Below are 13087 nucleotides of genomic sequence, written 5' to 3' on the forward strand. Positions count from 1 at the left end.
GGAGGCTTTGGCCACTTTCTGCAGACCTAATCCCTGTATTCTTGACACTGGCCTGAAGAGAGTCGCTTTTCGCTACGGGATAACAAGAGGAGGCGATGTCAAGCTCACTGACCTTTTCTCCCCGACATACAACAATCAGGTCCTCACAGTGGATTGGACCCACAGCACTGTCTCAGGCCCGTGGCTAAGAATGAAAAGTACACCCAAGATATTCACTCTCAGGTGGCGTCTCTCTTAAGCTTGTTCCCATTCATCAATAACCTATACGTCAAGAACTGGCCTGATGCTTCTGTGCAGCAACACATGGAGGAAATATGCGCCCACACTCCGCTACCTGTATTCCAAAATGCATCATTTAGCGCGTGTGTAATAGCTAATGGAGTTCAGCATTAAATGGCCAAGCTGCATGTTTGTCTCGCCACTCAGGTGAGGACCCACTTCTGAATAATAGCTGGGTTGTGGTGAATGTTGAATTGATCTGCTTCGTGCATGTTTCGTTTAAGCGGACACATTAACATTCGCGCTTCCTCTCTAGCACGACCAATATCTTAACAAGCTTGCGTAGTTCAATAATGTTATCCAATGTTTCTTTTGACAGAGTCCTTATTAATTTCTAATACGGGTGAGGGCATAAGATAAAGACAACGCTGAACATTAACTTGAGAAAGCACCAGCAAAATAAAAAAAGACTGACCGGTTTAAATGATGGAGTGGTCTCAGAATTCAGACTGTAACTGTTATTGGTTTTGTTATTGGTTTTTTTCATGCTAACTAACAATGTGGTTATTAGACTTGGCCAATTTTATGATATTATGTAAAAGCAGTAGTTTGGTAGAAACTAAATTTTAAGTTGGTAAATGTTGAATAAAGAGTGATGATCCCTGCTCTGTTGCTGATGAAAATCGGTCCGCATTATAGAGCAAAAACATTCCTTCTGCACTCTTATAAAACAAACAGCTGTCACACTGAGGACCTTTCAGTAACATTTCATCCACGAACCCAGGCAGGCTGTATGGATTTAACCACGAGCCTGAGAGCATGAGATTTGATTTGCTTGCAGATTGGCTGTCACAGTGGAAGGGTGTCAACATGGCTACGTGTGTGTGTGTGTGTGTGTGTGTATATATAAGTAGGTGACAGCACCAAAAACAGGTGCACTTCATTATCACAGAATAATTTGAAGTAGAAGGTACAGATCAGCATGCGAAATATGAGACACGTTAATCCAGAGCAGGGGGGTGGTGGGTCTGACACGTGGCCGTGGACTGAGAGTTCTCTTAAAGACACAGGGCACTGGAACAAAAGACTGCAGGGTGTCAACAGCAAACCGAACCGTATGACATCCCAACCGCTGGCCGCGGTGGCGCCGACTACCCGACAGACACAAATGGGTCTGTGTTTTAAGAAAGGTATCGGAGCAAGGAGGAAGCCATCATAGCTGTAAAACAGATCTCTTCAGCAACCGAGGAGCAGGCACAGACAGCTCTGTCAGGAAATCACTTTTTAAATTGCAGTGAGGACTTGATCGTGGAACAGCGCTTGCCAAAAGCATCATTGTGGCTCTCGCAATATCACAGGGAGGAGACGCAGTTCATCTGCTGCCAGTCATTTCCAAAGAAGCATGGATCAGAGAGAGAGAGAGAGAGAGATGGGGGGGGGGGTGCTTCCAGATGACTGAGTCTCCATGGACTGCCATTTTAACAGGAAAGGACACCTGATGTGCTGGGAGCTGTTCTCTCCACAACAGACACAATATGTTGCCATACCGCAGTCTATGTACACGCACCTCCCTCCACACCCACCCACAACAAAGCCCTGAGATTAACCCCGTCAGCCCACGTATAGAGAGTGATTTCCACAACTCAGTCACGGCTGGCTCACCGACTCCAGCATGCAGGTGAACCAGAGAAGCTCTGGAGAAGGATGGGGCTGGTAAATATTCATTAGCTAGGAATCAGAAGGTGCCAGTGCCTGCCTGCCCTCTGGAGCCCCTGCACACTGCCGTGTTATTGCACTGGTGAAAGCCAGCGGTATAGATCCCCGTCTTCCTTCAGACAGACAGCTGGCTAATGGGTCTGGCCTGCTCCCAGCCGACAGATACAGAAAGCCTTGTTTTGATGGCACAAAAATGGAGACCATTTATTTCAACATCCCTGCCATTCATGCATAAATTACATGTGACACGGCTTCAAACACACCCACTGTTAGATAATGCAGAGCTTTAAATGACTCTTACTGGTGAATTTTTTATTTTTTTTAAACCCAAAAAAACCTACATCTTACTTTTCCAGAAAATGTCAATTTGATCATCACTGTATTTCCGAAAGCCTCCTTTGGGCAGTGTCTGGCAGACTGGTCTCACTCTCTCGGGGTTTACTCACGGGCCATGATATCAGTGCTGGATGCCAGTCACAGGGCCCGTCTTTAACAGAGGCTAACCAGAGTAAACAGGCTCTTTCCCTCTCGCAGGGATTGAATTCGTGCTGAGTGCATTCGTAATCAGGCGACCGCATCTACGCTTCGGCCAGCGGCGCCATCAATTTGTTCCTTCTTAAAGAGGCAATGAAGAAACCTCATCGCAGAACGGCCATTACCTAAATCCGATCTTTTGGAAGCAAAACAAAGGCTATTCTTCGTCCACAATCGGGTGCAATGGCGTTTAATAAATCCCTTCTGGCAGGTTGCATCTACTGTGTTTTAACAGGAGGGGGGTTTTGCGCTGCAATCCAGAACAAAACGGCTCTTATGCCACACAAACCTCAATTGTTGAGCTTTGCTTCTACACAGGCATTTTGCCCCTGGGCTCAACCAGGGAGAGCAGGAATGAAGCAGAGGCTGAAGCAGTGAGATGAAGATGCCAGGCAGGATCTACACAAGGATGCGTGCCGCCGGCCTGACCTTCGCTCCCAGCTCGGCGCTGGCACGGGGCGGCATCGATCCGATCACAGTTCCTGAATGAGCAAACACTGCCACACTGCAGAGTCCAGTCAGACATACAGGAACCAAGAGTGCGTTTGATAAGAGCGGTCACGCCAACAGCCTCCTCAAAGAAGACCACAGGGCCTTGGAGGCGGCGCCCTGCTGTACTCGACTTTGGTTTGTTTTTATTTCGGGTTACGGTGATGTGCTCCAGGCAGCTGGAGAGGACAGCTCTGAAAGTGGCCGTAGTGAGTGTGGTCTGATTGGTAATGTATACTATACTTGGTGCGAGTTCCACCGAATAGCCTTCCAGAAGAACATGGAGGCTCCACTGAGGAAAGTTAGTATCAACAAAGGCTAATTACTCTAGGAGACAGTATTGGGTTGTATTCTTCCAAAGCATGTTCACTGCAGAAACCAGCCCTCCTCCAAAAAGGTTTTCAAGGGGAATGGTTCTCAAAGTGCAGTGACAATAAAGGAAGGAGATTTCTGGGAAATGTAGTACTGGCAAATGTGAGGTCCAGGTGCAATGGGTACAAATCTCAGTAATGAGTCCTGAGAGCGGTGTTTTTGTGTGTGTGGAGTTTATGGTCAGTGACTAAATTACCACTTTCCTCTTTAAATGTTCTCAAACAACATTTAAAGGGGAAAAAAAAGACTAATGAGAATCTACCCTGTATATACAGTAAGTTGGACTAGCCAGTGCTAGTGACATCAATGGCAGTCCTATGCTAGATCTGGCCTAGAGACTAAACTGATCACGGCTGTGGCCAGAGAGCGAATGGAAGTTTTGTAAAGGCTCTGAGAACAGCTGTTGTGCCAGCACACACTCTCTCCCATCTGTCTCATTAATCGCTACACAATGCTGATTGCTCTCACTCCCCAATAACTGGTGCTACGGCCAAACAGGAAGCCAATGGCTCTCCTCTATGTCCTTCCCTGCCGGTGCGTGTGGTATCGGTGACCTTTGAAGACGCTCGAACACCTTTTCCCGCCGGTGCGTGGCGGTATCGGTGACCTCTGAGAGAACTCCACTCCTTTTCTGGATGCTGTGTGGCTTTGTTGACCTCCCATACAAATAGAGACTTAAGAAAATGAGCTTGAACTGCGAGAGAATGTTTGGCAGCTGCAGGGCTCTCTCCCTGAGGCCTCACTGGGACCCTCGCACAGGTAAACGGGCAGCACACGCCGGCACGGAGAACCACAGGGAAGCATTCTGGAGGCATTAGCTCGTCTTGCGGGGATTGGCCGAAGCACAAATTAGACACAAATGCACGAAGTCTCACTGGTAAACATGCAGCTCGATGACTCAAGTTTTGCACAGAGCCCCCGCAAAAAGCAGAACAGAAGATGCTTACAAACGCGTGCGCGCACACACACACACAGCAGAATAGAAGATTGACGCTTACACACACGCACATACACAACAGGACGGAAGAATGATTCGAGCATGCACATGCACAAACAGCAGAACAGGAGGCTAATGTGTGCACATACACACATCCCTGAGGGCACTGTTTGCACCCTGTATCTCTCTCTCTCACACACACACACACACACACACACACACACACACACACACACACACACAGCACCACCATGCTCTCACTCCAGCAGCCTCACGGGAGCTGCAATAAAACCGCATTCATTTTTTCCAGCAGGCAGAACCAGGCAGGACGCATGTCACAAAGGTCAAACTTTTGGATCTCCTGTGACACACCCAAACATCCTAGAGGAGCTTGCAATCAATTTATGAGGCGCACATTAGTATGCACGTCTGTGTGTGATATGTATGTATGCATGTATGTATGTGTATGTAAGGACGCACACAGTAAGTTCAGGGAAAGAGTGGGTTTTGGCTGTGCTCTAGACTCGGACTGAGTGACCAGCCAACAGGGACAGCAGACGCATGATGCCTCAGTTCCCATCGTCCCTTCAGCCTTCAATTAGATAATTGGCCATTGCATGCAGAGCGCGTGACAATCAATTATCCCTCATATGTTTCTGCTGGTTTTCACTTAATTGTCACGTCTTAAAAGACAACCGTTTGAGCAGCTGATGTGCACACACGCACAGGGCACATGCACGCGCGTGCATCATTTTACTATCCTCGCAGGACCTTCCATTGACATAACAATTACTGTAGCTAGGTGCTGCTACACAGACGCCTACCACACACACGGCAGGAGCTGTCCCTCCGGCTCCAGGGCAAAGATGCGGAGGTTATCGCGCACGGCTCTTCCCGCTCGGAGGCGAAGAGAGAGGGCGTGAGGGAAGAACAGAGCAGACGATGTTCTTCAGAACTGCTCGAGAGAATTCTGGCTCTGGCTCGAAGAGAACGAGCGTGCTTAACACTGTGACCGGGTCTCCATGAGAAGACAAGTTTGCTTTTGAATATCGGAAGCACAATAAGCACTGAAGTAATGAATCCCTGGCTTGCCTCAGGGGAAAAGACGCGTGTGCTACATTCCTCTTTCCCTTTCTGCAAAGTCTTTTGATGAAGGACCCGGGAGAAGCAGCCATCTGAACCAAGAAAAGTGATGTCATTGCAGCCTTTAGGCCATACAAGGAGTCTGTCAACAGAAAGCAGGCCCCCTCTGCCCTCTAGTGGCCCATCATAGAACTTTAAGTAAATGAATCATCGTAGTATCCTTATCTGACTGCACTTTTGATGTGACCGTGATTAAAAGGCTTGCACTTAAGGTACAGGCAAAGAATGAAAGTTACTGATGCTATACTTCAGTTCTGGTCAAGTGCATATACATACAGAAAGTTCTGGTGGGTTACTGGAGAGAATGTTCTGCTGGAGCCCCGAGGTCAGAAGAGTAAAACTGCCCTGAATTGGGCAGGGGTCAGGGTAGCTTGGTGGTTAAGCCTACCCCACTAGTAATCGGAAGGTTTCCGGTTCAAAACCCCACCACCATCAGGTTGCCCCTGTCGGTCATCCAAGTGCAAATTTATAGGTCACAAGCTCACATGATGGTCGGCACAACAATAGGACATAAAACCCACAATTATTTCTACTTCCAAACAATCACAAATTGGGGAGGGGGGGAAAAAAACCCACTCAACACTTTTTAGTGGAAAACTGTCTTTATTTCCACATTTTGCATCCAACCACCATCATGGTTATCCTGCAGTACTCTCTTCAGCTCAGCTGGAGCTCATGCTCTGCTCGTGGGGAGGCTGGGCCGGGCCAGGGTGAAGAGCAGACCCAGGACGGGTCCAGCCAGGCTCTGCGCGGTGGTGCTGGTTTGAAGGACAGGTCACGTGTTCTCGTTCTGTGCACAGCCAATGAGCTCGACCGGAAAATAAAGCATGCAAGCATAATAAAATAAATACATCCAGGGCGCAAAATTTGTTACATCAATACTTAAAAAAAAAAAATTTAAAAATTAAAATTCTGCATTCAAGTCTTTTGCACATATGCGCGCGCACACACACATGCACACACCGTTGTATATCTTGGTGTTGCTCTCTCGTCTAGCTAGGGCTCCAGGGTAGGGGAAGGCTTCGGTCTGCCAGGCTCGCTATAGCGAGGCCCTGCCGCTGGACTCGTCATCGGCCCTGGGAGTCTCACAGGGACAGAGGGTAGCAAGCTCTGACCTAGAGCTGCCCTTATCGTCACTTCAGATATGTCTCCCCCCCCACCAATCTGAGCACGTGGGTTTGTCGGAAGGCCGAAGGTTTGCAGGACAGGCCAGAGGCAGGGCGGAGCAGGTGGAGATCAGTGGGAGGGTCAGGACCCTCAGCTCAGGTGGTGCCGAGGGACCTCCGCACGTCTAGTTCTTATCTGGATGGTGAGGGAAAGACACACAGGGGTCCTCAAGTGAAGAAGAAATCATGTGTGTTCATGGCCTCAAGCAAACAGGACGACACAAAATAAATAAGATCATTATTCTATAGGTAGTACTCGACTGATGCCACCCTGGTCGTCGCGGCCATATAGCTGACACACCTCCGGTTACACAGCGACACAATAACCAGCCTTGCGGTGTGTAGTGCGGTTCACGGCTGTACGAACACCAGCAACACAAAGATAAGGAAGCTTTTATAGCGCCCTGGCTGTCCCACGTTGTGAAGGCAAGGACACTGTTGTGAAGCTCAGCCACCTTTGATAGCCACTAACGAGAATAAACAGGAAACGCTTTAAGCCATCTCCCTACAGCAAAGTTTATTCTCATCATTTTGTCACAGCTAGAAAGTTATGTGAATCATAATTTCTGTAGTTTTGCCTTTGATCATTTACGAGTGTATAATTAATTCACGATTAACAAAACTTGCAAGTAGCGTTGCCACCTGTCCCCGGTTTTCCCGGGATTGTTCTTTTTAATATTCAGTCACGGGAAAATAAGACACCTAATGTCCCGGTTTTGCAAGATCAATTTCTTAACCGTTTCCGTGTCATCCTGTAGTTGCGTCCCGTTTTCCGTCAGGCACTCAGTCACTCAGCCGCGCGAGGGTTCTCGTGCGGTGAGACCGGGACACACGGAAGGACAGACAGCTGACTGCGCTGAATCTATTACTTAACAACGTTATTCCCGAGGACCAACCACTGAGATGGGTGAGATGAAGGATGGAGACGAGACTCTCTCTGAACGCGACAGGCCAGTCAGAGAGAGGCGGAACCGTCCAGCTCCCTTAAGGACGGGACGACTCCATGACCCCGTGCGGCAGGAGAAAACCCCGGGCGGTCTACTTTCTGTTACCTGCTCCATGTGCTCAGCTAAAAGTCTGATTATACATGAGGGCAGAACCACGTTGGCCGAGCATGCTAAAACAAAACAAAACAAAAAAACACACCTGACAAACCGAGGGCAATTTCATCCTTCACGATCAGAAAAGACTCCATGGAGGATGTAAATAACAGGAATGAAAAATTGGGTAAATAGAAATGGAAAATGAGTCAAGAAGCGGTCTAGAATAGGCATGCTCTCCTATAAGTTAAGGGTAATTCACCCTCTGATTGAGGCAGAAGTAAATCAAATGAACTGCACAGTAAGTGCCTATGGATTTGGTCCAAGTGCGCTAAATACCATCCTAATATCATCCCCCTACTGGTTTATTCCAAAAGGGAACGAAGGCAAACCCACGTGGAGCCTGGTGAGACGTGACGTGAGACGTTCCTGAGATGGAGTGGAGACCTTCTCATGACGACACTGAAGGTGTTTAAAATATTCAGGGCTATGCGCAAACCTACTTCGCAAAGCCTTCATTAACTTTGACGTCGGTTTAATGGACGCGTTTGGGCTCGTGAGCAAAGTGGTCGGTCAGTATGTTAAATATAATATAACTGCTATTATTATAAGGTGTATAGTTATGATGATAAATATGAGTGCAGATGCTGGTCGCTGTACCTCTGCCGTGTCCTGTTCTCAGCGTGCGTTGTTGTACCATACTGTAATACGGCTCTCCACATCCTGAAGGATTGAAGCAGAGACCACACTTGAGCAGGGTGCTTCTCAACAAGTCTGTCTTCCTAGCTCTCCATGTGCGTGCGTGTGAACCTTGAGGTGGTTGAGGCTGCCCTGCAAGATGTCTCAGGTGTGCGAGGACCTGTTGGCTGAGGTCCCCGAGGACGGCTGGAGGCCGATGCCCGAGTCAGCGGCACAGCTGTGGGCCAGACCCAGGTCCCTCCCCACCAACACACACGTCATCATCAGTACTGCTCTCGTCACAACCCTCCAGCACAGGTAACCTGCTTTATTCACACACACACACACACACACACACACACAGTTATTTACTATAAAATGCATTCACATGCATCCTTTAGGAACCCCACATTAGTACTGGGTAGGACACCCGCAACAGTCTGCTGTGCCACACCAAAAGGTCTTCTATGTTAATTATTACATCACTTATCTGAGGTAATGTAGCCTTGCCTTTAGCTCTGCCAGTCTGGCCGTTCTCTCCAACCCTCTCACAAAGAACCGCCTCACTGGAGGTTTTTTGTTTTTCACACCATCCTGTGTGAACCCTAGAGACTGTATAAGAGACTGCGTGAACTCTAGAGACTGTGTGAACTGTAGAGACAGTGTAGTCTCTAGAGACTGTGTGAACTGTAGAGACTGGCCAGGAGATCAGCAGTTTTTTGAAACACTCAAACCAGCCACAATTCAACGTCACTCAGATCCCATTTTTCCCCATTCTGGTGTGAACATTATCTGATGCTGTTGGGGTGTGTATGTGTGTGTGTATGTATGTATGTGTGTGGTACCCACACGACTTGCTGATAACTGCATGAGTGAGTGGATGTATATACATTACGTGCTCACATGCTTATCTCAGTTTAGCTTCTGGAGTCGAGCCAGGTTCATACATATTTAATTTGCTACTCTGCTACTCTGAACTCTGCAGTAATAAGCTTGGCCCAGTCCCTGCACACTCTCCTCTTCAATCCAGCAGGTTAGGGTGGAGGCTGTGTGCATCTGTAGCAGGTTAGGGTGGAGGCGGTGTGTGTAGTCTCACTGCTGTCCTCGGGGTCCTCATAGAAGCCCGTGTCTCCAGTGCTGGTGTCTTGTGAGTGACGGGGACGGTGCTCGGAGCTGTGCTGCGCGGGGGTGCACAGGGACGTGGTCCTCAGGAGACGCCCGCCACACGGACGGCCCAGACGCTCACCGCTGTCCTGAGACATCAACTGGGTCACCAGCACCTGCTTTAGCACAGCCACTGAGGGGGAGCAGCAGAACACACACACACACAATTATTCAAGGCCACTCTGCATCTGCCCCTTTGTGTGGGTGTGTGTTGCAGCTAGATCCAGCTAGTCTCAGCAGTAACATGCTGTACAAAATGGGTAGCGTTTTACATTATTTATCAAAGGTCTTTGTGTGTGTGTGTGCGTGCATGCTTGCAGGCTGCTCACGGGTCTTCAGTGCCTCTTCTGCTCTGCATGTTGAAGTCAGATCTACATCACGGACGTCCAGCAGCTCTGAGTCCAGGCAGGGGGAGCCGTTATCCTGGATGGCCTTGCGAGCTCGCTCCTCCTCCTTGAGGCTGGGGGCGGGGCCGGGGGCGCGGGCGCGGCTGGAGCGACGGCGGACGATGGGACACAGCCCGGTGGAACCTTTCCCTGAGACCATGTGGAACAGAAGCTGAGTGAGTGGGAGGCCAGGGGTCAGCGCCAGGGTCAGCGTCAGGGTCATGGAGACACAGGGTGCTACCTGAGGAGGGTGCACTGGCAGAGGACATGCCATCCGACCCTCTGACGAGCTTGCCGACCTCTACGCCGTCTCTCTCCCCGCTGGAACAAACAGGAAGAGTCAGACATGCCAGTGCTTCAGTTGGAGGGCAAACGGGATGCAGGGAGCAGGAGCTCGGACAGGGCGGGAGAGAAGGTGACACTCACGAGGCCTGAGGCAGGGCGATGACGCCACGGGGCTCGGCCTTCATGACTTCGGCCCGCTGACTGATGTGTGTCTGCCACCTGAGGAGGGGCGAGGGAGAAAGAATGCCGACGTGAGCTCCCAGGGAAGGGAGGAGGTGGAGGTGGAGGTGGAGGTGGAGGTGGAGGGGGGGGCATCAACACTCACATTCTCTGTTCAGACACAGTCTGGGCCATCAGCTCGTAGATCTGAGCCCCGTTATCCGACATGGAGAGAACAAAAAACGACCTGTTGTCTGTTTGGGGAAGGATATAACGTTAGCGCGTGTGTGTGCGCGCGCGCGCGTGTGTGTGTGCGCGCGTGTGTGCGTGCGCGTAGGGGCTCACCCGTTGCCACGGAGCGCACCAGCACGGTGCTGAGCTTAACGACAGGGCTGAAGGGGTGTTGTGTGTCGACGGTGCCCGCGCGGTTCTTACTGTGGCACTTCAGAATGAGCCGGTCATCCTGTTTCTGTAGCAGGACCAGGGCATCCTCCAGGAGCAGAGTGTACACCTCTAACACACACACACACACACACACACACGGTAGATCAACAACATTGGTCATCCGAGTTAAGAGACTGCACCGTAGTCTCCTGCAGCGATCTACCAAACAGTCTTGTCCTTGTTCAGCTTCCATGTCAGTGAACCTTCATGGACCAACTTCCTCTTGGTCAGATCCAGATTCTGAAAGAAAGAGAGAAGATAGAAAGAGAGCGAGAGAGGATGTTATACAGCTTAGCTTGCCCAAGACTCGTCTTCTAGGATAGTGCGTGCGCTCGCAGTGACACATAGCATGGCGGTGGCACAAAACAGGGTCGTTAGCCTCTTTGCACACAGCAGGAGCTCGTTAGCTAGAGTCCGGCCGTGACAGAGCTGACCTTTAACTCGGAGAGGAGTGGGTTCTCACTCTGCTTCAGAGAGGACAAGTCCAGACGTCTCTGGTAGTCTTCGAGCCTCTGAAGAACAAGCACATCACACAAACGCAAGTTTAACCGGCGACACACGTCAGATACACATCAGACACAAGAAAACAAATGCTGGCCAGCAGTTCTGTGGGCCCGGCTCTAAACCCAACATTCCAGCTGGTTTGGTTCTGCTTCCTCTTTCATCATCACTACATAAGCACGTGATGACTTGGCAGTCCGGAAGACCCGGCATGCTCTAGTGCAGTGACCGTCTTCCAGGTGGAGAGGTTGCGCGGAGTCGTTGGGTTCACCTCGGGGTACAGACCGCGCGCGCCCTCGGGTTTTCGGTGGGTACTGGGGGAGTGGCAGCTTGATCAGGTGGGAGTGGTCACCTACTCGGGTGGGAGTGCTCACCTGCTTATTCTCCGCCTCCTTCACCGCCTGGTTGACGTGGTTGAGGATCCTTCTGCAGCAGTCTGCAGCTTTCCGCACCTTGTCTTTCTCCACAGCTTCATCTGCACACACACACACACACACAGACAGACCACACACACACACACACACACACACACACACACACACACACACACACACAGACACACACACACACACACACACACACACACGCACAGACACACACACGCACAGACAGACACACGCACAGACAGACACACGCACACACACACACAGACAAACACACACACACACACAGACACACACACACAGACACACAGACACAGACAGACACACACACACAGACAGACACAAACACAGACACAGACACACAGACACAGACACACAGACACAGACACACAGACAGACACACAAACGCGCACGCACTTAATAAATATTGTATCCAAGACGAAATAGGGCAGCCAAATAACTCCTGCTGGCGTGATGCGTGACTCCGTTCTGCGGTTCAGACAAACGACGGTGCATTAGGGCCCTGTAATTGCAGGCTATACTTCATACACCATCTGATTCTTTACGAACTGGGCTCAGCTTAAACGGGGCCAAGATTAAAGAGGTAAACACTGCGAACGCCATCCCAGATTAAAAACCAAAAAAAAAACAAAAACGAAACAAAAGACAAAAAAGATGAATGAATAATAGGGGTTTAAACATGCAAGTAAAACGCAGCCGGGAGAGGGAGGCGGGGTGTGGGGGCGGAGAGTGGGCGGGGCAGGGGGTGTTAATGGGGGTAGGGGTTGTGTGTGTATGCGTGAGTGAGTGAGTGAAAGTGGGCGTGGCCTGCACGTTACCTGTGTACTTGGCCACGTTCTCCAGGAGCAGTGGGTATTTGGTGAGTCTCTGCATCTCTGCGGGGATGATGTCCTTCAGTTGCAGCCTGCGACACAGGCGATTACTCTCCGCCTCCTGCACACACCACGGAGGACAATCGCCCCGCCTCAGTTCAAAGCACGGCAAAGCCCCGCCCGTCCGCCCACGCCACGCCTCCTGGCCCACCTCCACCCTCCGCCGGAGCCATCAACCAGACAGGCAGCCTAGACATCTCTCAAGTGCACCGGGCGTAGAAAATGCGGTCCTTCAATCGCTCCTGTTTTTAGTGACGGACAGACCTCATCGATAACGCTCCTCGCAAAACGCTTTCATGGGTCAAAAGGCGCTCAAATTACCAACAGCACGCGGTTACGGCGAACAAGCCCCCTCCTCCCGTTGCCCGTTTAATGGCTCATTTCTGCACCACAGCAATCCCGCACTCCCCTTCATCAGGAGAAGTAATATTGATTTTTGGAAGCCAACAGTGGTTTCTGAAGAATGTAGCACAAACAGAATTACGGTGCTTGGTCAGTCAGCTGGCACAGGGTTCACAGAACAGAGAAAAGAGCATTTCCTGCGCATTTCATAGAAGACTGGACTCAAATGTTGAGCA

General features: G+C 50.2%; 1 protein-coding gene across 10 annotated transcripts in view; it reads right to left on the minus strand.

Annotated features, from left to right (window-relative positions):
- Positions 1-5993: 5993 nt before the first annotated feature.
- arhgef12a (Rho guanine nucleotide exchange factor (GEF) 12a) overlaps positions 5994-13087 on the minus strand; it is a 33378-nt gene continuing 26284 nt past the window's right edge. For 5 of the 10 annotated variants that reach the window (XM_035534003.1, XM_035533999.1, XM_035533996.1 and 2 more), the window contains 14 exons: positions 12456-12570; positions 11608-11708; positions 11167-11244; positions 10898-10972; positions 10634-10802; positions 10455-10542; positions 10271-10348; positions 10086-10165; positions 9788-9994; positions 9391-9591; positions 8805-8906; positions 8427-8620; positions 8277-8339; positions 5994-6712 (listed from right to left, as the gene is read on the minus strand). In XM_035534003.1, coding sequence (XP_035389896.1) covers positions 8460-8620; positions 8805-8906; positions 9391-9591; positions 9788-9994; positions 10086-10165; positions 10271-10348; positions 10455-10542; positions 10634-10802; positions 10898-10972; positions 11167-11244; positions 11608-11708; positions 12456-12570 — 1455 coding nt within the window. In that variant the 3' untranslated portion in view covers positions 5994-6712; positions 8277-8339; positions 8427-8459. The remainder of the gene's footprint in view (positions 6713-8276; positions 8340-8426; positions 8621-8804; positions 8907-9390; positions 9592-9787; positions 9995-10085; positions 10166-10270; positions 10349-10454; positions 10543-10633; positions 10803-10897; positions 10973-11166; positions 11245-11607; positions 11709-12455; positions 12571-13087) is intronic. The other 5 variants (XM_035533997.1, XM_035534002.1, XM_035533998.1 and 2 more) reach the window with 5 other exon arrangements.

Source organism: Electrophorus electricus, chromosome 15 (genome assembly GCF_013358815.1).
Source record: "Electrophorus electricus isolate fEleEle1 chromosome 15, fEleEle1.pri, whole genome shotgun sequence".
In the NCBI taxonomy this organism is placed as follows: domain Eukaryota; kingdom Metazoa; phylum Chordata; class Actinopteri; order Gymnotiformes; family Gymnotidae; genus Electrophorus; species Electrophorus electricus.